General features: G+C 42.6%; 1 protein-coding gene and 4 non-coding genes across 6 annotated transcripts in view; 2 read left to right on the top strand and 3 right to left on the bottom strand.

The window, feature by feature from the left end:
• Positions 1-20,718, top strand: part of LOC146694639 (calpain-9) — a 34,845-nt gene extending 14,127 nt beyond the window's left edge. Inside the window, exons 11-20 of one of the 2 annotated variants that reach the window (XM_085430908.1) lie at positions 820-1,028; positions 1,382-1,427; positions 3,421-3,495; positions 3,613-3,670; positions 4,806-4,870; positions 5,902-5,970; positions 17,911-17,989; positions 18,499-18,615; positions 19,245-19,303; positions 20,214-20,718. In XM_085430908.1, the coding sequence (XP_085287034.1) occupies positions 820-1,028; positions 1,382-1,427; positions 3,421-3,495; positions 3,613-3,670; positions 4,806-4,870; positions 5,902-5,970; positions 17,911-17,989; positions 18,499-18,615; positions 19,245-19,303; positions 20,214-20,240 (804 nt within the window). In that variant the 3' untranslated portion in view covers positions 20,241-20,718. Of the gene's footprint in view, positions 1-819; positions 1,029-1,381; positions 1,428-3,420; positions 3,496-3,609; positions 3,671-4,805; positions 4,871-5,901; positions 5,971-17,910; positions 17,990-18,498; positions 18,616-19,244; positions 19,304-20,213 lie in introns of both variants that reach the window. The other variant, XM_085430907.1, reaches the window with a different exon arrangement.
• trnak-uuu (transfer RNA lysine (anticodon UUU)) lies at positions 344-416 on the top strand. Its single transcript has one exon. It is a non-coding gene; the product is annotated as a tRNA-Lys (tRNA).
• Positions 1,921-1,993, bottom strand: trnak-uuu (transfer RNA lysine (anticodon UUU)). The gene has a single exon. It is a non-coding gene; the product is annotated as a tRNA-Lys (tRNA).
• On the bottom strand, positions 3,191-3,263 carry trnak-uuu (transfer RNA lysine (anticodon UUU)). Its single transcript has one exon. It is a non-coding gene; the product is annotated as a tRNA-Lys (tRNA).
• On the bottom strand, positions 5,358-5,430 carry trnak-uuu (transfer RNA lysine (anticodon UUU)). Its single transcript has one exon. It is a non-coding gene; the product is annotated as a tRNA-Lys (tRNA).
• Positions 20,719-26,345: the final 5,627 nt, after the last annotated feature.

Here is a 26,345-nt window from a genome sequence, read left to right as displayed (position 1 = left end):
CTCTTTGGACTGACTTCCTGAATAGCGCAGTAGTTGCTATTATTTTTATTCCTATATGAAGGTATTATTGCGATATTTAGTTCAGCTTGGAAGCTGCTATTTCACAGAGCAGAAAGTGAACATGGACGGTTTTATTAGATAGTTTTATTCCTCTGAAATTTCAATCGATGTGCTGTTTATTCATATTAAGGTGCTTCTTTGGAGAATGATTACAGACTGCGAGGCTGTCAGACTGACTATATTTGAAATGTCATCGGTATGAAGGCGCAAGCAGATATTTTGAGGAAATGTCTCTTGCTTAGTTTATGGCCATATGTTGGAAAGCAGGTCTTTCTTGTCAGGAGCCTGGATAGCTCAGTCGGTAGAGCATCAGACTTTTAATCTGAGGGTCCAGGGTTCAAGTCCCTGTTCAGGCGATGTTGCTTTTAATCTGTTATAACACTGTCAAAGGGCCTGTTGTACCAATGGATTTACTGAGTTTATCTGAAGATGGTTGAACAGAAAAGATATCAAACAGCTAACTAAGCAAACACTTAACTCCTGGGTCATATGTAGCTAAAAACAAAAGTTGGAAACGTTCACCTGAAGAAGTTAAGGGACCCAGTGATCAGTAGTTTATATCAAAACGTGTTACCAAGGTGACTGCTAGGTGTTGAGACTTGCCCCTAAAAGGACGTCAATAAAAGCTGAACATATTTGGTTAAACTGTTTAGATCAGAAAGCGTCTGAAAAGCTGTTAAAGTCTTTCTAAACTGTACTTGAAGCAGTAACTGTGGATGAGGAAGGGCTGGTGTAAATGAGTGTGTGCTGTCTCTCCAGGCCCATCCTAAGAATACGTACCTGTCCCGTGAGGACCTGAGCGTGCTCCGCCCAGTCCTCCACAGCCCCCAGTATGTCGCACGGCGGGAGGTTGTTCTTCGTGGCTCGCTCCCACCGGGTTGCTACATCATCATCCCCTCCACCGCCGAGCCTAATCAGCAGGGAGCCTTCCTCCTGCGGGTGCTGGCGGAGCAGGGCAACAATGCCACGTGAGTCATGGAGTTCTGTTGCTGTCTTGTTGTTGTGTAAAACCGGATGTGGAGAGCGAGGGGCGGACCAGACTGTGAAAGCATTCATGAACGGCCTGTGATCGACAAGTCGTTAGCAAATGAGCACACCCTGAATAATGCTCTTTTCTGAAACACAGAATGAATTTACAAATTTAACTTCATTTTATATGAAATTTCTTTAAATGTATTTTTACTGTGGTCACACAGGAAGGGAGCTGGGAGGTGTTTTCCCATCGTTAGTCCTTTTGAATGAAAGTCACCAGAATAAAAAGCAGGTTTAAATGGAAGCTGACTTCTCTATATTTTTTTGATTGTTTTGGTTTTTGTTACAGACCAGCTCGAAAACCATCAACAGAAGACATCACATCAGTAACAGAGGTAAACCAATCAGCAGTTAATTTAATAGACTCAAACCAGTGCGAGCTGCAGATGTGAACTCTGATGGAAGTGTGTCTGTAGAGCCTTTAATATTTTGGAAGCTAAATTTAAGGTTTCTCTTTAGAAAAACTTTTATCCAGATTATTAGATTAAAGATTATGAAACAGAGGAGCACATAATTGCATTACTTGGAATAAGCAAAAAATAAAAATAAAGAAAAGAAAATATTTGTATTAAATGTCTTAAAAATGTTTGAATAAATCCATCTAGAAGTAACTTAGCAGCTGTCTGGTTGTGCATTTTGAAGCCTACCCAAATGTGGAGAGTGCAGAAGCTTTTTTTGGTGCTCATTAGGACAACAAATGCTCCTACAGTGCATTACATAGGTCCTCTGTCAGTTAGGCTTCAACTTCAGGCGCTGCTTTTTGTTATAGTGGACTGAAAATGACTGCGTTAAGTGCAGAAAACCTGCACATTTGTCTTAAAGCTAGTCTGCCTGAACAGGGACTTGAACCCTGGACCCTCAGATTAAAAGTCTGATGCTCTACCGACTGAGCTATCCAGGCCCTGCCTGAACTCAGAACTATGTGAATATTCACAAGTGGTGAATACGCTGGACTGATAATGAAATGTAACGAAATGCTGACGGTTTCTAAAAGACTGTCTAATCTAGGGTTTTGTCAACTTTCTCACCGACGGCACGTACACAGACACGCCGTCGGGGCTGAAAGCCGACAGCTCACAGATTTGGAAGCTGCAGGTTTTGTCTCTCTCCAACCAAAATTCACAGAACCAGCAGCAAATGAAGATCCAGACTATCCTTCATGTTTGAAAAACATCGTCATGAATTCCCTTAGTTTTGCGGTTTTGCTTCCACCGTGATAAAATAACACTTCATGCACATTATTCTGCATTATTTGCTTGCTTATTACGCACCAGCTTATCGTCGTGTACACCGCAGTTGGTCATTGTTTTTTTTTTTTGTTCTTTTTGTTTTGTTTGTTTTTCCAAAAATGACTTCTGACAAGAAAGCCTCATTTCTGCTGTTTAATACCAAAGAAATGTAAACTTTTTAAAATGATGCCAATTTGCAAAACTTGTAGCTGCATCTGTAATCAAACCTCTGTAACTTTGCAGCATCAGGTAATGTTCAGATGTTGATTCATGGTTTTCTTCAGTTTTTGATCTACTGCAGAATATTTTTAAGGTTAGCTGCTATAAAAAACCAGGCCAGGAAAATCTCCTTCATGTTTTCCAGTTTTATTCTCAGTTATTTTGACATAAAAGCATCTGCTGTGATGCTCACACATCTGATGAAGTCTAACAAGTGTCAGTACTGATAAATTATCAGAATTATAATATTTCTGACTGTCTGAGTCAAAATTGAATCGAATCGGGACCTTGTGAATCGGAATCGAATTGATTATAGAAATCATTGACGAGACCCGTTCCCAGTGAGTGTCGAGCCAGATGGCATTAGCTTCCACTTTGAACCACATCATATGCTTTTTGCAGACAAGGTGGTTCTGTTGGCTTGCTCAGGTAGCGGCCTTCAGCTGGCACTGGAACAGCTGAGCTTGAAGCGGTAGGAATGAGAATAAGCGCCTCAAAATCTGAGGCCTCAGATTTCAGCTGGAAAAGGGAAAGCGGAGGAAATGGAGTATCTCCGGATCTTGTTTACGAGAGAGGGGAGTGGGGAGCAAGAGATTGACAGACGGAGTTGGCCAAACCTGAGCTAGAGATTAGAGTTTTAAAACACACATCGCCTGAACAGGGACTTGAACCCTGGACCCTCAGATTAAAAGTCTGATGCTCTACCGACTGAGCTATCCAGGCTCTCCTTCCAGCTGCCTGACAGCTGTTTGACGTTTCTGTGGTCTTGTAGTGGCCAGGTGAAGATTTTTGATCTAATAAAAGTATTGACAACTTACGAGGATGGAAATAAATAATGAGATATGCAGCGTGTTCATTTACTCTGTGTTTCTCCCGCCAGCTTTCATTTCCTCACCAAGCTGCCCTCCCTTCACCTCAGGCCATCAGACAGTTATTTCAGAAACACTGCAACAAGGTGAGATTGAAGCACACAGCTGCCTGTTCTTGCCCTGCCATTACTGGTTGATATAAGAGGTTTTAACAGAAGTAGTGAAACACTGACCCCTTTATGTCTTTTTTGTGTCATAAGAAGGGATTTTGCAAACCACTGCACCTCTACAAACTTCTGACTGAGGCCATTCAGGGTGGAGGTCAGTAATCCTGCTGTTCATCCTGCTTGTTCAGTCATATCTCTTTCAGCAGACGATTGTTTCAAAACTTCAGTCATCTGAACTCCGTCCAAAAAAGAAAAGTAAATAACCTCAAAAAGCTAGCATTATGCTAACTAGCCTCCAGGTTAGGTGATGCTGCTACTGAACTCCAACAGGTGCTGGTAAAAGCATAGACTGGATGTAAAAGATGGACATAGACTATTTTATTTTTAGTGGGGTGACCTGGTTGAGGGTGTAACATTGAGCATTACACCCTGATATAGAGCCCGTGGCTATTTAGAAATGATGGTGGCTCAGGAGCTGAGGAAGTCAGAGTTGGTCTGTGTACGCCCCACAACACGCAGAGCTTCTGCCAAAAACAAAGTTTTGGGTGATTTTTGCATTTTGCAGAACTGCTGCATGTCTACTTTAGAGTTTTCTCACCTACAGAGCCCCACACCCACCACTACTGAACTGCCTGTTTAGGGTTCATTAACATAACAACATCAGCATTCACACCAATGATTGGAGCGAGACTTGGCTGCGTCTACACTAATCCGGATAAATTTGAAAATGGTGTTTTCGTCTAAAAATGCTCCACACTATCGTTTTCAATGGTTTCTGAACAGCTGTTCATCCACACTGAAACGACTGAAAACGCTTACGTTCCTGTACTGCGCATGCGTGAAACGTAAGATGGTTTGACCTGCGTGATTTCCATCTGCTGTTTATTTACTTTTCCGTCGCGGCAAAATGTTGAGGAGAAGCACCGAGTTTTTTAAATGGACTAACAATGAGGTGGTCGTTGCTGCGAGTAACACAAAAGTAGCAAAGTTGCAAAAGCGAGTGAGAATCAAGAATGTGAAGAAATCTGGAGCATGTACAGACTGATATTAATCTTTAAGAGAGCTGTCAGCGTTTTCAAAAAGCTCAAGTTTTCCTTGACCAAAAACGCCGTCTCAGTTTTCAATTTTCTCAGTTTGCGTTTTCAAACGAAGACGTATTAGTGTGGACATGGCCTTAAACATCTGTTGGTATTTACGGTGAAGAAAAACACCCAGCCTCACACACTGCTTTGGCCTTTTTACATCAGGTCTGTATGTCTGTGTTAAAATGTTCCCTCTGCTGTGTTCAGTGCTGGCAGGAAGCGAGAAGTACTTGGCTTTGGAGCAGTGCAAGAGCCTGGTGGTCCTCATGGATGTATCCTTAAAAAACACACAAGAGTGTGACACAGGCAGACGACCTGCGTGATGAGAGTGTTTGCAGTACTCGGTAATATGTCATAACCACAGCATGCAGTTTTTCTCTTTGTGAACATTTCCAAACAATTCCAAATTAGTGTTCATAGTTAAAAAGAGCATAAACCATTTACAATTGGCAGGTAAAAGCAAAAGAAAGAGGGGGAGAGGTGGAGATGTGTTTTTTTCCCTGCCCCATTAAAATAACTCAGCTGTCTGAGCACTGCAACAAGAGACTTTTGATCAAATGAAAATGTTTTTGATTCTAAAAACAGCTTTTTTATCACAAAAAGCCTTCCTCCTGTTGGAGTATCATGAGCTGGTTTTACACTTCAGCTCTAATAATATGCAATTATTTATGGCAGGACACCAGCTAGTTTTTATATAGTGAAGTTAATTGACATTAACTACAGCTGGTAGTGATTGAGCACCTTGATTTAAGAGAGCCACACCTGAACAGGGACTTGAACCCTGGACCCTCAGATTAAAAGTCTGATGCTCTACCAACTGAGCTATCCAGGCTCTAATGATCCTTTCACATGTGTGTTATAGGCAAGGAGCCGTGAGACCCCAGTAAAACGTCTGGTGTCCATAACTGAAAATAAGAGCTTTAGATAATGTGTAGAGAGCCACAGCTTTTAGTCACACTCACAGCCAAACCTGTAGAAAAGGATTTCAAAAGAAAATTTGTTTAAAGTTTATCATGTAATCAAAATTTTCTATAAGAAAACTACAGATGAATGAATGACTGTGAGAGCTGCAGGTAATGTCGAGCATTAATATAAGACCAAGATCGTCACAATTTCCCCCCCAAAAAATTGTTTTTGTGCGCAGAAGTCTAATCTGTGATGAATCCAAAGTCGTTTGCTGATAAATTCGTACCCTTCACACATCTGTTACCGGCAGACTCTCAGCAGCCTGTCAGCTCGGTGTCCTCCGAGGCCTGTCGGGATATTTCTGGGTTAATTTCTTTGACCTGAGAATTTTCTCCAGAGCCAAGGCATCGCTCAGCTAAACTGGCCCGAGTTCCAGAGTCTTTGGGACAAGATCAGGAGGTGGACGGTAAGATCATCACCAGCAACATCAACAACACTGCTAACATTGTGGTGGTAGCAGAAGCTGAATGCAACTGGCGATCTCACTCCTTACACGAACTCTCAATTTTTAAGTCTTGTTAAACTCCTCTTTTCAGGAGAGACCAAAATAAATGCAAGAACGTGTCTGAACTAGAGCCACAGAACACGTTTTCATTGGTTCTGTGTGAATTACACTTTAAAAAATATATAAGTGCATAGAAAAATGCTGCAAAATGTATTTAATGAGTTTTTGAAAATGGTCCAAAAGGAACTTTGGGGAGAAAATAACTCATCATTAAGTAAAACCATCACAGCTGTTCACATTAAAACCAACAAATCTACACTTTTTTCTAGCTTCTAGTGTTTGTTATGCAAACTTCAAAATACATATCCATATTAAAATAATACAAATCACTGCAGAGCCCGTGCTGTAGTAGCTGACGTCCGCGCACTGTGTATCTGTAAATGTACAAATAATTGCAGTATTATCCATGTGCCAGACAATATACTGCATTTACTCCATATACTGTATTACTACCAAAGAGACGGTTGTGGAGGTTACCGTTGAGGCATAATCAGGCACATTTCTGCGACACCATATGTCCAGATATAGTCTAGAATACACTAAAAATAAACATTTAAAACATAAAAACGATTATAACAGACAAACTCAGTCTGGAAACCAACTAATTTGAAAGAAACCAATGCTGAAAATAAAATAACATCTGTAAAACTTTTCCAGCTCTGATTCTGTTGTGATGACATCAGGAAGCACTGTGATGCAATCTGAAGCCTATATTTGTTGCACCGGATAACACTGGACATATTTTACTCTCAGAAAACTGCCACAGAAACATAAAATGATTCAAGCAAAAAGGTGGACAAGTCCAACCAGCAGCATCAAGTTATGTGACACAAAATGTGCCCCACGCCTTCCAGGGTGGGATTACTAAAAGGGAAAGTGTATGTTTGTGCGAATGCAGAGTAGACCATGGATGCTCGCTGCTGTCGCAGTTTTTTTTTTCCAACAATATCTTTATTGCGTTTCAAAATTACATACAGAAATTGGAGTACTTCCACAGCAAAGGAAACATCCAGGGCAGCTAAATTATTGTATAACAGTCAATCGCCCTCCCTTGCAAATCAGACACTTATAAGATGTTAGAGAGCAACAGTTAAGTGGAAGTACAAACTATATCACCTGTAAATAATAACTTAGTCAAACAAAGGAAAAGGAAAACACAACCCCCCCCCCCCAAAAAAATAAATAAATTATTTTTTATATATATATATATATATATATATATATATATATAGCAGCTGGATAGCGTAGTGGTTAGACTACACGCCTTTGGAACAGAGGATCAACAAGGTCTGCGTCAGGTGTTGAGGAACCAGGGCACCCTGACGAAAAGTGGGCTACTGGAACAAGAAGGCATCGGTGGGCAAGGGACGAAAACAGGGCGTTGTTGGAATGCTACTACGCAAGTAACCCCGGCGGAAGGGGCTACATGAATAGGATGAGGGACCTATGGATTCTTCGATACCCAACATCCACAATGACGGCGAAACAACTAGTAGCTCAGTGTTCCAACATTCGAAAGAAGGGACTGCTCTCACAGCTAGAGATTGACGAGGTACAACACAAATGCTACGGCAAGGAGGAGTCAGGACGCCAGGTCAGGGGGGAGATATCATCACCCCCACCCGAGATTGGGTACATAGCCCCAAGTGTGATAGGAGAAGGATCGTTGAGTGCGAGAGGAACTGACCTGAAAAATAGGATCATGGCCAAGCTTGAAACCTGGATCCCCCGTAGCCGGTTACCAAGATTACGTGAAGTACCCTCAGAAGGTCTGCTAGATGATGTTAATGCAGCACTACGGGCAATACCTACAACCACGATTACCGACACTAACAAGCTGATCTACAATACGGCAGCAGTGATCAGTGAGATGCTTGGCTACAAGTTGAACAGCCACAAGGGGCAGTACCCTCCATGGAGAATGAGGCTAGAGGGCAAGATCAAAGTAGCACGGAGAGAGGTTAGCCAACTAACGGAGTTGCAGAAAGGTGCGACGAATAAGGTGCCTAAGAAATACAGCAAGCTGTCCATACCTGAGGCCTTGGAAACTGCCAAGCAAAGACTCACAGCCTTGGCCAGCCGCTTGAGGAGGTACACCAGAGAGATAGAAGGCAGGAGAATAAACCAGCTGTTCTCCACAGAACCAGCAAAGGTGTACTCTCAGTGGCAAGGGAACAATAAGAGAACAGCACCACCAAGGCTGGAGACGGAGCAATACTGGAAGAGCATATGGGAGAAGGATGCAACCCATAACAGCAATGCTCAGTGGCTAGAGGATCTGAGGGCAGACCACAGCGACCTCCCTGAACAGGGTCCAGTAACCATCACAGTGGCAGATATCCAAGAAAGGGTCTCCAGTATGAAGAGTTGGACAGCACCAGGGCCCGACATGGTTCACGCCTACTGGCTGAAGAAGCTAACTGCACTCCACGAGCGTCTGGCAGCACAAATGAACCAGCTGCTAGTTAACGAGAGACACCCGGAATGGCTAACTGAAGGCCGGACGGTCCTGATCCCCAAGGGACCGGTCCCCTCCAACTACCGACCAATAACCTGCCTCAGTACTACATGGAAGCTCCTGTCAGGCATCATATCGGCTAAGATGAACAGGCACATGGGTCAATACATGAGCGGGACACAGAAAGGAATTGGCAAGAATACCAGAGGCGCAAAACACCAGCTACTGGTAGACAGAACAATCAGCCGAGACTGCAAGACCAGACTGACCAACCTGTGCACTGCCTGGATTGATTACAAGAAGGCCTATGACTCAATGCCCCACAGCTGGATACTGGAATGCCTAGAATTGTACAAGATCAATGGGACCCTAAGAGCCTTCATCAGGAACTCAATAGGGATGTGGCGTACAACACTAGAGGCCAACTCCAAGCCCATAGCACAAGTCACCATCAAGTGCGGGATCTACCAAGGAGATGCTCTGTCCCCACTGCTGTTCTGCATAGGCCTGAACCCCCTCAGTGAGATCATTAACAAGACTGGCTACGGATACCGACTACGGAACGGAGCAGTTGTCAGCCACCTCCTGTACATGGATGACATCAAGCTGTATGCCAAGAGTGAACGAGACATCGATTCACTGATCCACACTACCAGGCTATACAGCAATGACATTGGAATGTCGTTCGGACTGGAGAAGTGTAGTAGGATGGTAACAAAGAGAGGGAAGGTAGTCAGAACTGAGGGGATTGAACTACCAGAAGGCAACATTGCAGACATAGAGGACAGTTACAAGTACTTGGGGATCCCGCAGGCGAATGGGAACCATGAAGAGGCCGCTAGAAAAGCTGCAACCACCAAGTACCTGCAGAGGGTCAGGCAAGTCCTGAGGAGTCAGCTGAATGGTAAGAACAAGATCCGGGCCATCAACACGTACGCCCTGCCCGTGATCAGGTACCCTGCTGGGGTAATAGGCTGGCCAAAGGAGGAGATAGAAGCCACTGACATAAAGACAAGAAAGCTCCTTACCATGCATGGAGGGTTTCACCCCAAGTCCAGCACCCTGAGGCTGTACGCTAAGCGGAAGGAAGGGGGCCGGGGACTGGTGAGTGTCAGCACCACAGTCCAGGATGAGACAACGAACATCCAAGAATACATTGGGAAGATGGCCCCAACTGACCGAGTGCTCAGTGAATACCTCAGGCAGCAGAAACCCAAGAAAGAGGAGGGAGACGAGGAACCATCATGGAAGGACAGAGCCCTGCACGGTATGTACCACCGGCAGATAGAGGAGGTGGCTGATATCCAGAAATCCTACCAGTGGCTGGACAAAGCTGGACTGAAAGACAGCACAGAGGCACTAATCATGGCAGCACAAGAACAAGCTCTGAGCACAAGATCCATAGAGGCTGGGGTCTATCACACCAGGCAAGACCCCAGGTGCAGGCTGTGTAAAGATGCCCCAGAGACAATCCAGCACATAACAGCAGGGTGCAAGATGCTAGCAGGCAAGGCATACATGGAACGCCATAACCAAGTGGCCGGCATAGTGTACAGGAACATCTGTGCCGAGTATAACCTGGAAGTCCCGAGGTCAAAATGGGAGATGCCCCCAAGGGTGGTGGAGAATGACCGAGCTAAGATCCTGTGGGACTTCCAGATACAGACGGACAAAATGGTGGTGGCTAACCAACCGGACATAGTGGTGGTAGACAAACAGAAGAAGACGGCCGTAGTGATCGATGTAGCGGTTCCGAATGACAGCAATATCAGGAAGAAGGAACACGAGAAGCTGGAGAAATACCAAGGGCTCAGAGAAGAGCTCGAGAGGATGTGGAGGGTGAAGGTAACGGTGGTCCCCGTGGTAATCGGAGCACTAGGTGCGGTGACTCCCAAGATAGGCGAGTGGGTCCAGCAGATCCCGGGAACAACATCGGAGATCTCTGTCCAGAAGAGCGCAGTCCTGGGAACAGCTAAGATACTGCGCAGGACCCTCAAGCTCCCAGGCCTCTGGTAGAGGACCCGAGCTTGAAGGATAAACCGCCCGCAGGGGCGTGCTGGGTGTTTTTATAATAAGCTTCTCTATTTCCAAGGGTTGCTCAACATCAACTCGGTTACACTATTGTGCATGGTTCAAAGTTACAAACTCAAATGTACAATTCACACAGCATTAAAGATCAAGTATAAAAGAGATAAATTTAGGAAACTGCAGAGGACCACCAACATTTACACCCCATCTGCCCCATCCACCATACTGCCAAGATCCATATTTCCCATATATTGCATAAAGGGACCCCAGATGTTTTGAAAAAGTGGTAGTTTCCCCTTGATAATGTAAGTAATTTTTTCCATAGGTAAAGTTGTGGACAATTCCTTAATCCAGTTAATGTATTTTGGTTTACTGGTCTTCCTCCATGAGAGTGCTATGACTCTTTTTGCCAGCAGTAGACATAAGTCCAGGGCGGTAATTACCTTTCTAGACATAAGATGTCCATCAGGATATAACCCTAAAATAAAAAGTTTAGGGTCAAGAGCTAGTTGTGTACCCAATATAATATCCAGAGCTTGTTTAATCTCTTTCCAAAACCGTTGTACTTTATTGCATTCCCAGACAGTGGAAAAACGTCCCTTTCTCCTCTCCACACCTGAAACACAAGTCTGGGATATCACCATTATACTTATTAAGCTTTTCTGGAGTCACATACGTCCTCATTAGCCAATTATATTGCAATACTTTGAGACGAGTATTGGTAGTTTGTGTTTGTGCTTCAGCACATGCCTCCTCCCAGTCTTCGGAGGATAAGTCCTCCTGTAAATCTTCCCTCCAGGCATTAAGTTTTCCTAAAGAAGATTCAGGGGAACCCTCTACTAACATATTATATAATTTGGAGATTATTCCCTTTCCAAAGCAATCTCTTTTCATTTCTGTTTCCAAAGTGGAAAACGGAGGGATTGACAAACACTGATTTTGAGATGATCTAATAAAGTTTCTCACTTGTAGATATTTAAATCGATGTTTGCATGGGATATCATACTTGGAAATCAACTCCTCAAATGACATCAAAATCTCACCCTCTGATCCCACGAGATCCCCTATTGTCTTTAAGCCTTTGTCAGCCCACTTCCTAAAACCAGGGTCTGCTCTGCCTGGAGGGAAAAATTGATTACCCCATATTGGGCTAAAGCGTGCGAAAGAGGTGGGTTCACCCAGGTATTTTTTAACCTGATACCAGATCATAATCATATTTCTGACTATAGGATTTTTTGTCTTTTTTTTCAACATTTTGACTTTTGCTGAGTATAGGTACTGGGGAAGGGGAAGAGGTACTGAACTGTTTTCCATATTTGTCCAAGGCGGGGAGGATTTATCTGTAAAATAATACATCATAGTCCTCAATTGGGCTGCCCAATAGTACCAAAGTGGATTGGGACATTTGAGGCCTCCTCTTTCATACGGTAAGTACAAGAGTGATAAACGGAGCCTTGGTCGTCTATCATTCCACAAAAAACGTACAAAAATTGTCTTCAGGTGTGAAAATAAGTTAGCAGGGGGTGACAATGGGATGTTCTGGAACAGGTACAAATGTTTGGGCATTATGTTTAATTTAAGAACATTAATTCTCGCTATAAGTGACAAGGGCAAGGGCTTCCATCTATCTAGGGATGAGGTGATTGAGTCTACCATAGGGGTGTAGTTAGCTCCAACAATGTCTCTCAAACATGGCACTATCTTAATCCCCAGATAGGTAAAACAGTCTACCATTTTGAATTGGAAAGAATTTCCAGCACCCTCTCTCTCTTCTGAGTTAAGTATCATTAAAATGAAGATTTTTCTTTGTTCACTTTATATCCTGATATCCGTCCAAATATGTGTAGTAGATCCAACAAGGCTGGGATAGACTCCTTCAGCTTTTCCAAGAAAAGAATAACATCATCTGCAAATAAAGCAATTCTGTGTTCCTGTTGGTTTACTGATAGACCAGTTATGCTCTTATGGGATCGCACCGCAATGGCAAACGGTTCGATTGCTAAAATAAACAATAAAGGGGACAAAGGGCACCCTTGCCTACAGCCCCGTTTAATTTCAAACGGTTTAGATATAATTCCATTTGTCAGTATTTCAGCATATGGCTCATTATATAAAAGTCTAATCCACCGACAGAAATTATCCCCACAGCCAAATCTTTTTAATATTTCAAATAAATAGGGCCACTCAACTCTATCAAAGGCCTTTTCGGCATCTAATGATAGTAGAGCAGTGTCCGGTTTTCCCTCCTGACTATGAAGAATATCCAACACTCTTCTCACATTATGAAATCCCTGTCTACCCGCAATAAACCCATTCTGATCACAGGTAATTAGATCAGGTAAAAATCTCTCCAGTCTTCGAGCCAAAATTTTGCAAAGTATCTTTAGATCCACATTAAGAAGACTTATTGGTCTTAGGTTACCACATTTATTGCACGGTTTACCAGGTTTGGGCAATAAAGTTATCAGGGCTCCTCTTAATGAGACCGGAAGGATTCCCTTTTCAAATGAATCCGAAAACATGTCAAAAAGAGGGGACAGCAGTTTAGTTTTAAATACCCTATAAATTTCTGTCGGCAGCCCATCTGGGCCTGGGGCTTTACCTGTTTTCAAATGGTCTATTGCTATAGATATCTCCTCCTTTGTTATAGGTGTATCAAGATCTGCGCTCATTAGTCCTGAAATGCTGGGCAACTGAAGGGTATCTAAGAAGAGATCTTGCTCTTGTCCCATGTGTGTTATGTCTGAGTTATATAATTTTTCAAAAAAAACCTTAAAAGTTTCATTAATTCCTAGAGGGTCAACAATAACCTGTCCATCACTGTTTTCAACTGAGGCAATGTTTTTCTCATTCTGTAATTGACGGAGGCGCCAGGCTAATAATTTCCCGGGCTTTTCCCCTTGATCATAGAATGTCTGTTTAAGACGCAAAAGATGTGAGGCTGCCTTAGAAGCAGAAAGTTCATTATACTGTGTTCTTAGTAACAGAAGCTTTTGATGGACTCTTGGACAAAAACTTTGAAAATATTCTCCCTCAAGCATCTCAATCTCTGCCTCCAACTTTTTTGTTTTCTGATAAGTTTGCTTTGCTCTATAACTTGTGAAGCTAATAATCTGACCCCTTATGTAGGCCTTAAAAGCTTCCCATCTTGAGCAGGGTGATGTTTCATCCCTATTAGTATCAAAAAAAATGTTTATTTGGTTATCTATGAAAGATATAAATTCTGAGTCTAGGAGCCACTTTTGTTTAAATCTCCACCTAGGGGGATCTCTCTTCAGTCGCAAATCTTCATATATTAACGAGTTTGGCGAATGGTCAGATATTAAAATATTATCATAGTGACAGTCCTTTATTTTATAACTCAAATTGGCAGAAACTAAAAAGTAATCAATACGCGAGTATGATTTATGTGTATGTGAATAGCAGGAGTATTTTAAGACCTTAGGGTTCATATCCCTCCAAATATCCCTCAGATCAAGTTCTTTCATAAAATGTTGAATAGTTTGCCTACTTTTAGGATGAGAGAGATCAATACCTGAGCTCCTATCCAATTCTGGGTTCAACGTACAATTAAAATCCCCTGCTATAATAAGGCTACCAGACAGACATGATACTGTAAGAAAAAGATTATGAAAAAACTTTGGGTCGTCAGTGTTTGGAGCATAGATATTTATCAGGATTATTTTTTCCGTAATAAGTGTGCCCTGTAAAATAACATATCTCCCAGCCTTGTCTTTAATAACCCTTGTCACCTGAAATGGTATAGATTTGTGGATCAAGATCATAACACCTCTTGCCTGAGAAGTGAAGGGCGCAGAATATATACTGCCTTGCCACCTCCTCCTAATCTTCGCCTCTTGACTAGACAACAGGTGCGTTTCCTGTAGCAGCATGATATCAGAGTGCATAGAGTTCAGCCTAGACATTACTTGTTTTACCTTCTCCAGTTTTTGTAGTCCTCTGCAGTTCCAAGAAGAAATTTTAATTCTTATCCCACCAGACATAACATATAACACTGAATGAGCTTCCCAACACATTTGAAATATTAAAGGACAGAGAAACAAATAATACCTGAATGTCAAAAACTACATCCATAACCATGAATACTGAATATGCCCCTTTAACTTGAACTTGGGCACCCATTTCCCTCCCCCTATACATATTGGCACCTGTCTAACAGCTAAAGGTTGTTCCACCCAAAAGTGAGGATCAACCGACTGTGCCTGAACACTTTTCCCTTACCCCACCCCGCTATGCAAACAAAAAACTCGTTATTGAATACGATAAGAAAATCAGGGTACTAATAATGGCTGTGAGCCTCTGGACCAATAAACAAATAAATATAACAAACTGGCCTTTCTCTCTCTCCCTCTCACTTCTTTTTAAACTTAAAGCTCAGTAATCACCCCTCCATGCCAACACACTGTAGTATGACCATGATTACATCATCTCACCCCGGTCCACTTTCTGACCTCAGAGCCTTCACAAAGTTCTCCGCTTCACCTGGCAGGTTAAAGATGCGGGACTGTCCGTTGTGTGTCACTATCAGTCGCGCAGGAGGAATCATGCCGTACCGGATACCCATGGAGCGAAGCTGTTGTCTCACGGCGTCAAACTCTTTCTGTTTTTTGTGCACTCCGGTCGCTAGGTCCTCATAAAATCTCACCGGGCGATTCTTGAAAAGAATCTGTCCCTTTGCCCTGGCAGCTCTTATCACGGTCATTTTATCCTTGTAATTTAGAAACTTCATGATCATAGTCCTTGGTGCAGCGGTATTTGACATATTCTTCTGGCCGACCCGATGCGCTCTCTCCAGCGTCAGAGTGGTTTGTAGCGGCGCCAAGTTCAGAGCCTCCGGTAGCCAGTTTTCCAAGAAAGCGCACGCGTCTTCTCCTTCTGCGTCCTCGGGCAGGTTAACAAGTCTCAAGTTAGATTGTCGCGATCTGGTCTCCAGATCCAGCACTTTGTCCTCGAGGTTTTTGTTGTTATTTTCAAGAGTCCGTATCTTTGCTTCCAAGGTGGTAATGCTATCTTCTGCTGCAGATATCCGGGCCTCCGCCTCGTTGACCCGCTTGGCTAGGGTTGCCAACCGTCCCTTAAAATACGGAATCGTCCCGTATTTAGAAACAAAAGCACACGTCCCGTATTGAGCTAATAAGGGACGCACTTTGTCCCGTAATACAGTGAGAATCAAAAGTAGTCTATAAATGTTTATGGAATTAACGCTTTGTTGGAAAACATAATTCCCAGCCCCTCTCCTGCTTTGTGACCAATGAGCTGACAGCACACTTATGACAATTCGAGTATGACAATTCAGATTACCGCTCATCTCATTGGTCGCTTGCGGAGAAAATACCGGAAGACAACAGATGACCACAACAAGAAGCATGGCCAACAGGGGAACAAACGCCGACTCTGCGGTGCAAGTCTCGGATGACAGTACACCTAAAGCTGGGCAGACACTGTGCGATTTTTTTCAGTCACGTTATTCAGCTCCTGCTCAAACTGCACGATTGACTTGCAGGGGTTAGAAGTTCGTATGTCACGATGTACTCTCACACTATACCGCCCGATGCTCTGATGCGACCTGAGTGCTCACACTGTGCCTCCATAACATGAAGGTTATAACAGAAAATCTGTCGCGCTCTCTCTGTCTTTCACTCACACAGACACACCACCACCATCAACTTTGCTAAATTGCTAATGAAAAACATTGATCAGGCAGCTGTGATTGAGCAGCAGTGTAAATCCAACTATTTTAACGGTTGTTGTGGTCGTGATAATTTTGTGATGCCACATGGAAAAGGCTCGGATGAGCTTTCCAAAGTTCTACAAGTTGTGCCTCCATCGCTTGTGTCCAGATCACACGCTGCGCCGTCTTTTTCACCGACGTTTACGTTTGCGCGTGAGCAGTGTGAGCGCCTGTGGTGACACCCTCACGAGCGATTGATGATCGGGAGCTGGTCGTGAGGTGTTAATCACTTCTCGTTACCCCACGTATACTACACGACGCACGATGAAGGCCAAAATCGGTCCGATCACTCAAAAATCGGCTCAAAATGGGCCAAAAACCGCACAGTGTGAGCCCAGCGTTAGAGCAGCAATGTTTGTTCCCCTCAGAGAAAGGGAAGAATGGGAAAAGGAAAACACCTGGCTGGAAAACGTTAATATGGGCATGTGCAGTGAATATCAGCGCTATGTGGCCAGAAGTGTGATAATATAATTTATTTTGTGTAATAAACAACTGTAAGGATAGATGATTACAACAAATTGATGACTAATACATAAAAGTAATACATAGATGAATAATGATGATGAGTTAAGATGCGTAATCATGGGAACAAGTGGGTTTACAAACAGGAGCAGCTGATTAGCATTAGAAAAGCTGAAATAATACCTCAGCTGAAGCCAATTGTACTAAATGCACTAAATGTGCACAGTTACAAGAATATTTTTCTTTCTATTGTTTTCTATTATTTTAAGTTAAGCAGGACAGAGTTCTTTTAAAGAAAGATTTACTTATATTCTCAAAAGTTAAGCATGACAGGCTTCTGTTTAAGAAAGAGACCTGTTTTACTGTGTTAATGTTGTCATTTTGAGCTAAAAATAAATGGCTAAATTATAATTTGTTTCACATGTGTTCATATCACAAAGAATAGAATATGCATCTACTTAAATCAACTTCAAGTCAAATGGTTAAAAAAATAATTTCACACACAAAAAAAGAGCTAGAAAATTCACCACACTGGGAAGGGTGAAGACAACTGGGTCGCCCGGCCCTGGCCACGAGGTGTCCCTTATTTATTTTTCAGGGAGTTGGCAACCCTACGCTTGGCACACTCATTAACATCCTTCCTCACGGTCTCTATTGCTGACAAAATACCATCAAGTTTGGAGGAAAAATCGGATTTCAAGCTTGCAATAGCCGCCAGTATTACGTCTGAGCCTTCGGCCGTCTTTTCTCTCTCAGTCGGCTCATCATTTCCCTCCTCCACCGCCTGGCTAGCGTTAATATTAGTCTCGCTATCTTCACGGCTAACGCTAGCTTCACAGCTAGCCTCAGAGTTCAACTTAGAAGTGAAGTCAGATAATTTCGATTGAGTCGGTCTACCAATGTTTTTCCCGGGTTTCCTTTGCGAGAGAGGCATCACAGCTGTCCTAGGTGTCGTTCAATGTCTAACAAACGAGTATTATTCAGGATTTTACAGAAAGATAGCGGAGCAGAAGTGGGCACGTCCTTTCAGCCAGCCGCCATTACCGGACCTGCTGTCGCAGTTTTATCAGATTATAACAGAATGTTTGTGTATATGCAGCTTTTCAGGCATTTATTTTTACTGTGTTTAATCTCTCCTCAGGATATCTTCCTCATGCATGACAAGGACAAAACTCAGCGCCTCGAATATCAGGAGGTCATGCCCTCGCTGAAAGCAGCAGGTAGCATTCACAACACTTTTTCATCCTGTGTCATTTAACCGCTGAGGGTCTCCATCGGTCGGTAAAAATCCGACCAGCAGAGGGAGCCAAACACCTTTTTCGCTCAACGTGTGATCCTAAAAGGGTCACATGTTTGGTCACATGTGTAACTAAAGTCCTGTGTTTCCCAAGTCGTCACATTAGTCAAACATTTTTGCACCATTGAAGTTAAATTAATTAATAAGCAGACCGTTTTGATTACATGAAATGAAAAAGATGTGCAGTTTGTGTGGAGAACTTTTTTTTCTGAAGTCATTAAAATCACAAAGCACAAACGTTTTGGTTCATCACTCATACGTCACTCAGACGGGAGCTGCCTAATGGACTGGCTGGGATCAGGGAAACGAGTGTGCGGTCATATATGTCACCTGTGCACATGTGGAGTTTATTGCAATAAAAACAGGTATCCCACCTAGTGCTTCTGCACCTGCGTTTTACCCCCACCTCTGCTCCATCTGTCCCTGCTGCAGGCATCCGGGTGGACGAGTTGGTGATGCAGCTGGTTGGACTGAGATACACGGAGCCGGACATGACCATCAGTTACCCCGGCTTCCTGTACCTGCTGATGAAACTGGAGAGCATGATCCGTAAGAGGGGGTGATGCGGGGCGGGGTGGGGGTGCAAGCATTGTTACAGCTTTCTGTCTTTCAGAGGAGATGAATGGTATAAATTAGAAACAGCAAGTGGTTTTAATCACCATATTTGCTGGTAAATGACACCACAAGGCCACGAGAGAAAGAAGCAGAGGATGACAGAGGAGCGAGAGAGAGAACGGATGAGGTGACAGAGGAGGCGTGGGAAAAAAGGGAGGAGAAACAAGAGGAAGAGAGACGACGAGGAGAGAGATGTTTTCATAAGCTGGAACAGAAAAGACTGATTCTTTTTATTACTGAGCAGGAAAACAGTTCAAGCCTGTCGTATTAACAGTTACTTACTCCCCCAAAAAATAAAATTCACGTCTACTTTTCACGTTTAGCTTAAACTGCCCATAATAACCCTGTTTGTTGTGTCATTATACACAAGCTCGTTTTGCCCAGAATCAGTCATGTGATGTTTTAATTTGAACTAAAAGTCAAAGTTAAAACATCACATGACAGGAATGTTTGGAAAGCCTCTATAAGCCAACTCAGCAGCTCATTCGTGATTCTCTGAACTGTTTTGATGCAGACGACAAACATTAGCTGTGTCTCAATATCGTCTTTTCGTCCTCTTGCAGACAAATTTCAGGCATACGACGTGATGGGAACGGGAGCAGTAACCATCAGCTACAGACAGGTATGAATATAGTGTAACGTTAGAGCTGAAGAGTGAACTTAGCGATCCTTTAAATGTGAGAGTCCTGTCACTTCATGTCTCACGGTTGTAAAAACAGAACAAAATGAAACAGGAATCACGGGGCGCGCAGCGGTTTGTGAGGCTGAAACTCACTTGTTTGGACCTGTACAGTGGGTGAGAGGTTGTTCTCATTACAACATAACCTCAGGCTTCTTTAGGTAACCAATGCATATTAAGGCTACGAGTACGTGTGAAACTGCTTTCAGCTTTGCAGTTTTCACTGTATGAAATGCCATGAAAAGTAACAGTTAAAGGGAATTGTGGAAGATCTGGAAGTGCAAGAAAACTTCAAGATGAAAGTGAACGTCTCCTGGGCAGGAAGGCAAAGATAAACACCCACATAACTGCAGAGAACCTGCAGGGAGCTTTAGCTAGCAGTCGAGCAGTGACATCCCAAGTAATTGTGAGCCAGTTTCTGTAAGCAGGGGTGATCAGAAGGAAACCCTGTTGCACGTCTACAGAAATGTGCAGCATTTGATCCAGAGAACACATAAAGAACACTTCATCAAGTCTTAAACGTACAGCCGTAAATGTTCAGCTCTGTGAATGTGTGAGAGTCAGCAAGCATGTCCGTCCAAATCAGAAATGCAAACCTGACCAAAAAAACAAAACAAACTGTGAATAAAGTGAAAGGATGCTTGCTGAACTTAAATGGGCTGCTTGTAGAAGGCAGACTGAAGTATCTCAGAAAGGTCTCATAAACAGTGCACACAGAGCTGCTGTGGAGTCACGCACAGGTTTGGGTTTGTGCTTCTTGCAATGGACACAGTAGAGAGCGCACAGTTAGTATGATGGCAGCTTTAATGTCAATAATGATATATCACTTCTTCTGCCCTCTGATTGGTTCCAGTGGCTCCACATGACCATGTACAACTGAACTGAACTGCTCTACCCAGACACCCTCACCTGGATCACCTCAGTTTCGTTTTTCCTGCTCTTTTTTCATTTTTGTACGTTTGTGTAGTTCTGTGCCAAAAATGTTTATTGCAGAAACAGAAACATATGGCAAACAGAAAAGTGAATATTTCTGAAGCTGTTTTTCTTTCCTCACACACTCAAACAATAGCAACGGAAACGACCTTAAGAACTCTCCTGAGTCGTGCAAACAGCCAAAGTCAAAGGTCAAGGCAGGATGTGCTGCTGTGAGGAAGTTTATGATGAAACTTCAGTGACTTCACCTTCATTGTCCTCTCAGTCTGACATCATTTCTCAACATGCCTCTAAATGAGAGACAATAAACACAGAGCCTCTTTTACTTTGTTCAAAACCACAGAAGACTGTTTGCCTGTGTCCCAACACCGATCATCATACCTAGAATAATCAATAAAATATGCTGTCCTCCTGATCAACATGCATTTTTGTTCAGACTCATTTAATTTACACTCAAAATCTAAGTGTGTGTGCGTGCATTCATGTATGTGTGTATGTTTGTTAACTTGTCTTTTGTGTTTCATTGTAAAATTTTAGGTTTTTATCTTGTGAGTTTGAGTATACTGATGTGTGCTATATTAAAGTTTTGGTTTGAGATTAGACAAAAAAAATCTGTTAAAACATTTCAGTGTGTTGTAATTACGTTCAGATCAGTTTTATTTACACCAGTTGACTCAAGGTGCTAATTCAAGTGGTTTCCAAGGAAACCGGTCTCCTGCACCTCCTCTGAGCTGCATTTTTAGCCCATGATAGATGACTTTGTAGCCAAAAAAGAAAGAAAAAGGCAATGTTTATAACATGCAGTTGTGACATGTAAGTACATGATGAGTTAAGAAGCTCAGTGCATCACTGTGCGTCGGCAGCCTACGGCAGCATAACTATGGAGGGTTCAGGGTCACCTGATCCAGCTGTAACTACAAGCTTTAAGATAGCTAGAGAGAATATGGTCATCTCAGGTACACAGCCATTCAAATCTGCTGTTCACAATGGACAGTCAATCAGAGCAAAGCTATCTTAAAAGAATAAAGGCATGCAAAGCTACTCTACTGGTGTCTTTTAATTTTATGCAAGTCTTTCCCTCAGCCAGACCAGACTTATCTCCTTGTTGCCTGGTTATGTGAATGTGCCGTACGGTGACCGTAGCCATGGGAGATCTTCTGAGAAATGACCCTCTGTCCTCTGCTCATGGCTGGAATGTGTAAATATCCGTCTTCCAGCATCATTCGTCAAAGTGAGAGCAGTCAGAGATGCACATACCAGCGGGTCTGTGCGTGTGTGTTTGTGTGCTTCCTGCATTTTTAGAACTGCATGTCACGCTCATAGATCCACGCTCTTCAGTGGAAGCTGCTCAAATGATTTTTTCTTTTGTGCCTGGTTTCACAGCAACATATTTATACGGAAATAAAAACAATCATCAGTTCAACATAATAAAGGTGCGTGTGTTCCCCCGTGTTTGTTTTTCCATAAAACACCACACATGTCCTGAAGAAACAAGAACACTATATGCTTAAAAGGTTCAGTTTTCAGTTGTTATTACACTCTGAAATCCGACAGTAGAAGTAATAAAGGTTTTTTTAAAGAGACTCATTAGTTCAGCTTTCTGTTTTAGCTCGATGTGGTTTCCAGTTTCTGGCTCTTTCCTCCTGATGTTTTTTGGATGAACCCTTGACCAATCAGTCTGTCCTACTCTGGTTGTTTTTTTCCACTGAGATAAAGTGTGGCTTCCTGCATGAGAAATGTCTGAATGCTTGAATTCAATTCAATTTTATTTATATAGCGCCAAATCACAACAAAAGTCGCCTCAAGGCGCTTCATAGATACAGAGAAAAACCCAACAATCATATGACCCCCTATGAGCAGCACTTTGGCGACAGTGGGAAGGAAAAACTCCCTTTTAACAGGAAGAAACCTCCAGCAGAACCAGGCTCAGGGAGGGGCGGGGCCATCTGCTGCAACTGGTTGGGGTGAGAGAAGGAAGACAGGATAAAAGACATGCTGTGGAAGAGAGACAGGGATTAATAACAGATATGATTCAATGCAGAGAGGTCTGTTAATACATAGTGAGTGAGAAAGGTGACTGGAAAGGAAAAACTCAATGCATCATGGGAATCCCCGGCAGCCTACGTCTATTGCAGCATAACTAAGGGAGGATTCAGGGTCACCTGGTCCAGCCCTAACTATATGCTTTAGCAAAAAGGAAAGTTTTAAGCCTAATCTTGAAAGTAGAGATAGTGTCTGTCTCCTGAATCCAAACTGGAAGCTGGTTCCACAGAAGAGGGGCCTGAAAACTGAAGGCTCTGCCTCCCATTCTGCTTTTAAATACTCTAGGAACAACAAGTAGGCCTGCAGAGCGAGAGCCAAGTGCTCTAATAGGGTGATATGGTACTACAAGGTCATTAAGGTAAGATGGGGCCTGATTATTTAAGACCTTGTATGTGAGGAGCAGGAGTTTGAATTCAATTCTGGATTTAACAGGAAGCCAATGAAGGGAAGCCAAAACAGGAGAAATCTGCTCTCTCTTTCTAGTCCCTGTCAGGACTCTTGCTGCAGCATTTTGGATCAGCTGAAGGCTTTTCAGTGAGTTTTTTGGACATCCTGATAATAATGAATTACAGTAGTCCAGCCTGGAAGTAATAAATGCATGAACTAGTTTTTCAGCGTCACTCTGAGACAGGATATTTCTAATTTTAGAGATGTTGCATAAATGGAAGAACGTAGTCTTACATATTTGTTTAATATGTGCGTTGAAGCTTTCCCAACTGAGAGAAGTGACCCTGACGTATCTGCATCCAAAATAAGAGTTGGTGGAATTCAGCATTCCCTTTATTACCTCATTCAGCAATGAAGACAATGAACCATTGAAGTGTGATCCTATAGTTATAACAGTTTTCCAAGCAGATGCTCTGTTCTGCAACATTACACTGCTGCATTAAAATGTATAAAAACCATATTGTTATGATGTTGATGCGCCGTGAATAAAGATTAAAAAGCTGAACATAGCATCAAGTCACACAAATCCTAAATAAAGGCAGGATGTAGACTGAACCACCTTTCAGGAGGAAGAGAGAGAGAGTGTACATTTTTCTTCTGTTTGTGTGTCGTGTGTTATTTTTTATTCCTGCTCTTTTTGCTGCTGTAATGCTTTGAATTTCCCAACTATGGGACTGATAAAGGCTATCTTGTCTTACTTTATCTGTACATTTCCAACCTAATGAACGGGCATTTCCCATCTGCTGTTTTCTTCGTATGACCTGCATGAAGCAACATGGTAAAACCTTTTTGTTGTAGTCCATCCTCAGGTCCTTGCAGTTACCAACATTATTAAATAGTCTTCATTAAACTGCCCTTCATGCTTTTTGTTGACCTCATGATTTTTTTTCTACTTAGGTCAAGAAAAGACAAAAGAGTTTTTTATTATTATTATTAATTGACCACAGTTGTGGTTTTCGGGGCTTTTTTTCAAGTTATTTCCCATTTTATTTTCTACTTTCTGTTCTCTTTATTCCTCTCTCGGTTTCACTTCCTGTCCTTTTCAGCTTTCCCTCTTGATATTGTGGCATTTCCCACATGATCTAAGAGAACAAGCTGGCAAATTTTCTCTACCCATAAAGGAAACATTTAATACTTTCATTTATCCTTCAGAAACATTCATATTCAAAATGTGTGATTTTATTCCCTAGACAGGAGTGCTATTATGGAATATGACTGTTAAATGTAAGCAGCAATTAAATCTGTCAGAGAAATGCAGTGAAGTGCAATATAATAGATGTAGAAAGTGACAGGTACAAGTTTATATCTTCATGAATCACCGAAGTTCTCAGGCGCCTTAAGTGTATTTAAATAAGCAGTGCATTCTCTGTCTTGGCTCAGCTTCCCAAGATGCAGCACATCTCTCTGGAAAAGATGGAGGGGAAACAAATGAATTTTATTTTTCTATAGCTCATGTTTGATAGTTGGCATCTGAACTGTTTCACTGAGATTTGAATGCAAAATGTTGTCAGTATTTGTATATTTACACGACAAAAGAAATATTATTGGAAGATACACAAGCAGGGAATGTGCAGAGCATTACATCATCAACTCATGCGTTAGCCTCACCGGCTATCCGGGACTTCACAAGTGGCCTGCTGATGATGACTGAAGACGCAGACTGTACTTGCAGCACTGAGCTGTGAGCAGCACCATAATGCCCCACATGAAAACATCAGAGGTGGAGCATTGTCCCGCTGCAGTCTCTGCTGTATGTGCTGCTCTGGACCGCTGTGACACTAATCAAGAAGGACAGCCTGAGCATGACCTACTTCTGTAGGTGGCTCCTGCAGGCAGGACAGTCACCCTGAAAACAGCCTGAACCGCCTCCTGCCAGATGGAGGCGATGATACCGCAGCTCAGGCTTTCCTGTTTTATGATGCCAGTCCTCTGGGTCAGTGCTTCTCAGATGGGTTGGATCATGACCACTTTATGATCACAAGCTGCACAAGAATCAGCAGCAAAAGATTTGCTTTCATTTTCTGAGCTGTTTCTTTATCAGAGGAAGCTGTGACGTCTGTCATTGCTTCATAATTTACTACATTTATAAGCAATAGGCTTGTATAGCAGTATTCCTTCTTGGTCTCCAAGTAAGAATCCTCTGGCCAGGCAGCATTATGTTGTCTGTCCATGTTATTAATTTAACGGATTATTACAGCTTGTTTCAGTCTACTGTGTCTTCCTGCTGCACAACAAGTGTGAGCTCTCCAAAATACAAGGGCCACCTATAAATGAATGAACCATCAGGCGCTGATGAATATTCCGGTGATTAGGCCAGCTGGCCACCATTCCCCAGCAGTGATCTCTAACAACCGTTCCAACGTGTCCATCCCAGACAGCTCGTTCCTGTTTTTTTGCTTTCAGCCAGACTGAAAATTAGCTTTTTGGAAGCTGCAGGAAGCTCACACCAGCTGACCTGATAGCCAGTGTTTTGTCTGTGACTCCACATTTCCTTAAATCTGAACAATGAAGGTGAAGAGTGCAAAGATAGCACAGAGACACAACAGACCCCTATGCCATGTTGAAACTAATCAGGTTCATATCTTGAGTGAGGCTTTTTTGTGGATCTTTGCCCACCTCAGAATCACAGGATTTCTTCTACGCTGCTCTTTAAAACTTTGTTCATTCCAGCTCCTAAATCTGATGCAGTTCTGCATCAGCTGCAATCACAGCAGCGACTTCAGAACACAAACACTGTTTTCAGCATCGCCACTGTCATCCGAGACCTTTAATATCTGTCCGCTGAGCAGGCACACTGATGACATCAAGCCTGCAGAGAGGCCTGTACAGGCAGATCTCTATTTTTCCTTGTGTTCTGATTCTTTCTGACCAAATATGTGGATCAGAAGTTTAGGACTAAAATGAAATATTTACTTTTTTATGGATCAAAGACTTTTGGAATAACAATAATATAATAGTGTAACATACTTTCTCATATGTGGGACAGTTGCAGTCGTCAGTATCATCAGAGTTCTCATCAGTCATGCTAATTACTTCTGATACTAAGAATACCCAAAGTTACTGCTAACAGTATCATTACACCGAGCTTGGTTGTGATCCCAGTGATATATTGCCAGGACAATATTACTTATTTGAATTACAGTTGTAAAAGTCAGTAGGAGTCACCTGAGGGGAACCTGTGACAGCCCTGGACCCCCAGGGGTGCCCATAGCCCCCAGTATGATTGTGAAATGATGGATTCTGTATCATGAGCATGAGTTTGGCTTCTAAATAAAATCAAATAAAATGCAATGTCCTGACTGTGGTGACCCTGTTGATTTTGATTGTGTGATCCAAATACAATCACACACTTATTCCTGCTCTTAAAAAACAAACAAACAAACAAACAAAACAAAAAAACCCCACCCAAAACCCAATAATTTAAAGTGTCTAAATTTATATTGTGAATCCGAAATGTGGGCGAAGCAGTCGTGATAAAGGACCATCAGTCACAGATCCCATCATGGCGAGGATCTGTTTTTTTTTTTTGCTTTCGCTTGTAAATACTTCGGATATTTCAAAT

The sequence above is a fragment of the Copadichromis virginalis genome, linkage group LG14, assembly GCF_057382275.1.
Source record: "Copadichromis virginalis isolate Kocher_CV1m ecotype Utaka linkage group LG14, C_Virginalis_male_GT1.1, whole genome shotgun sequence".
Lineage (NCBI taxonomy): Eukaryota > Metazoa > Chordata > Actinopteri > Cichliformes > Cichlidae > Copadichromis > Copadichromis virginalis.
Note: the sequence above shows the minus strand (reverse complement) of the source record. Positions and strands in the feature narration are given on the sequence as shown.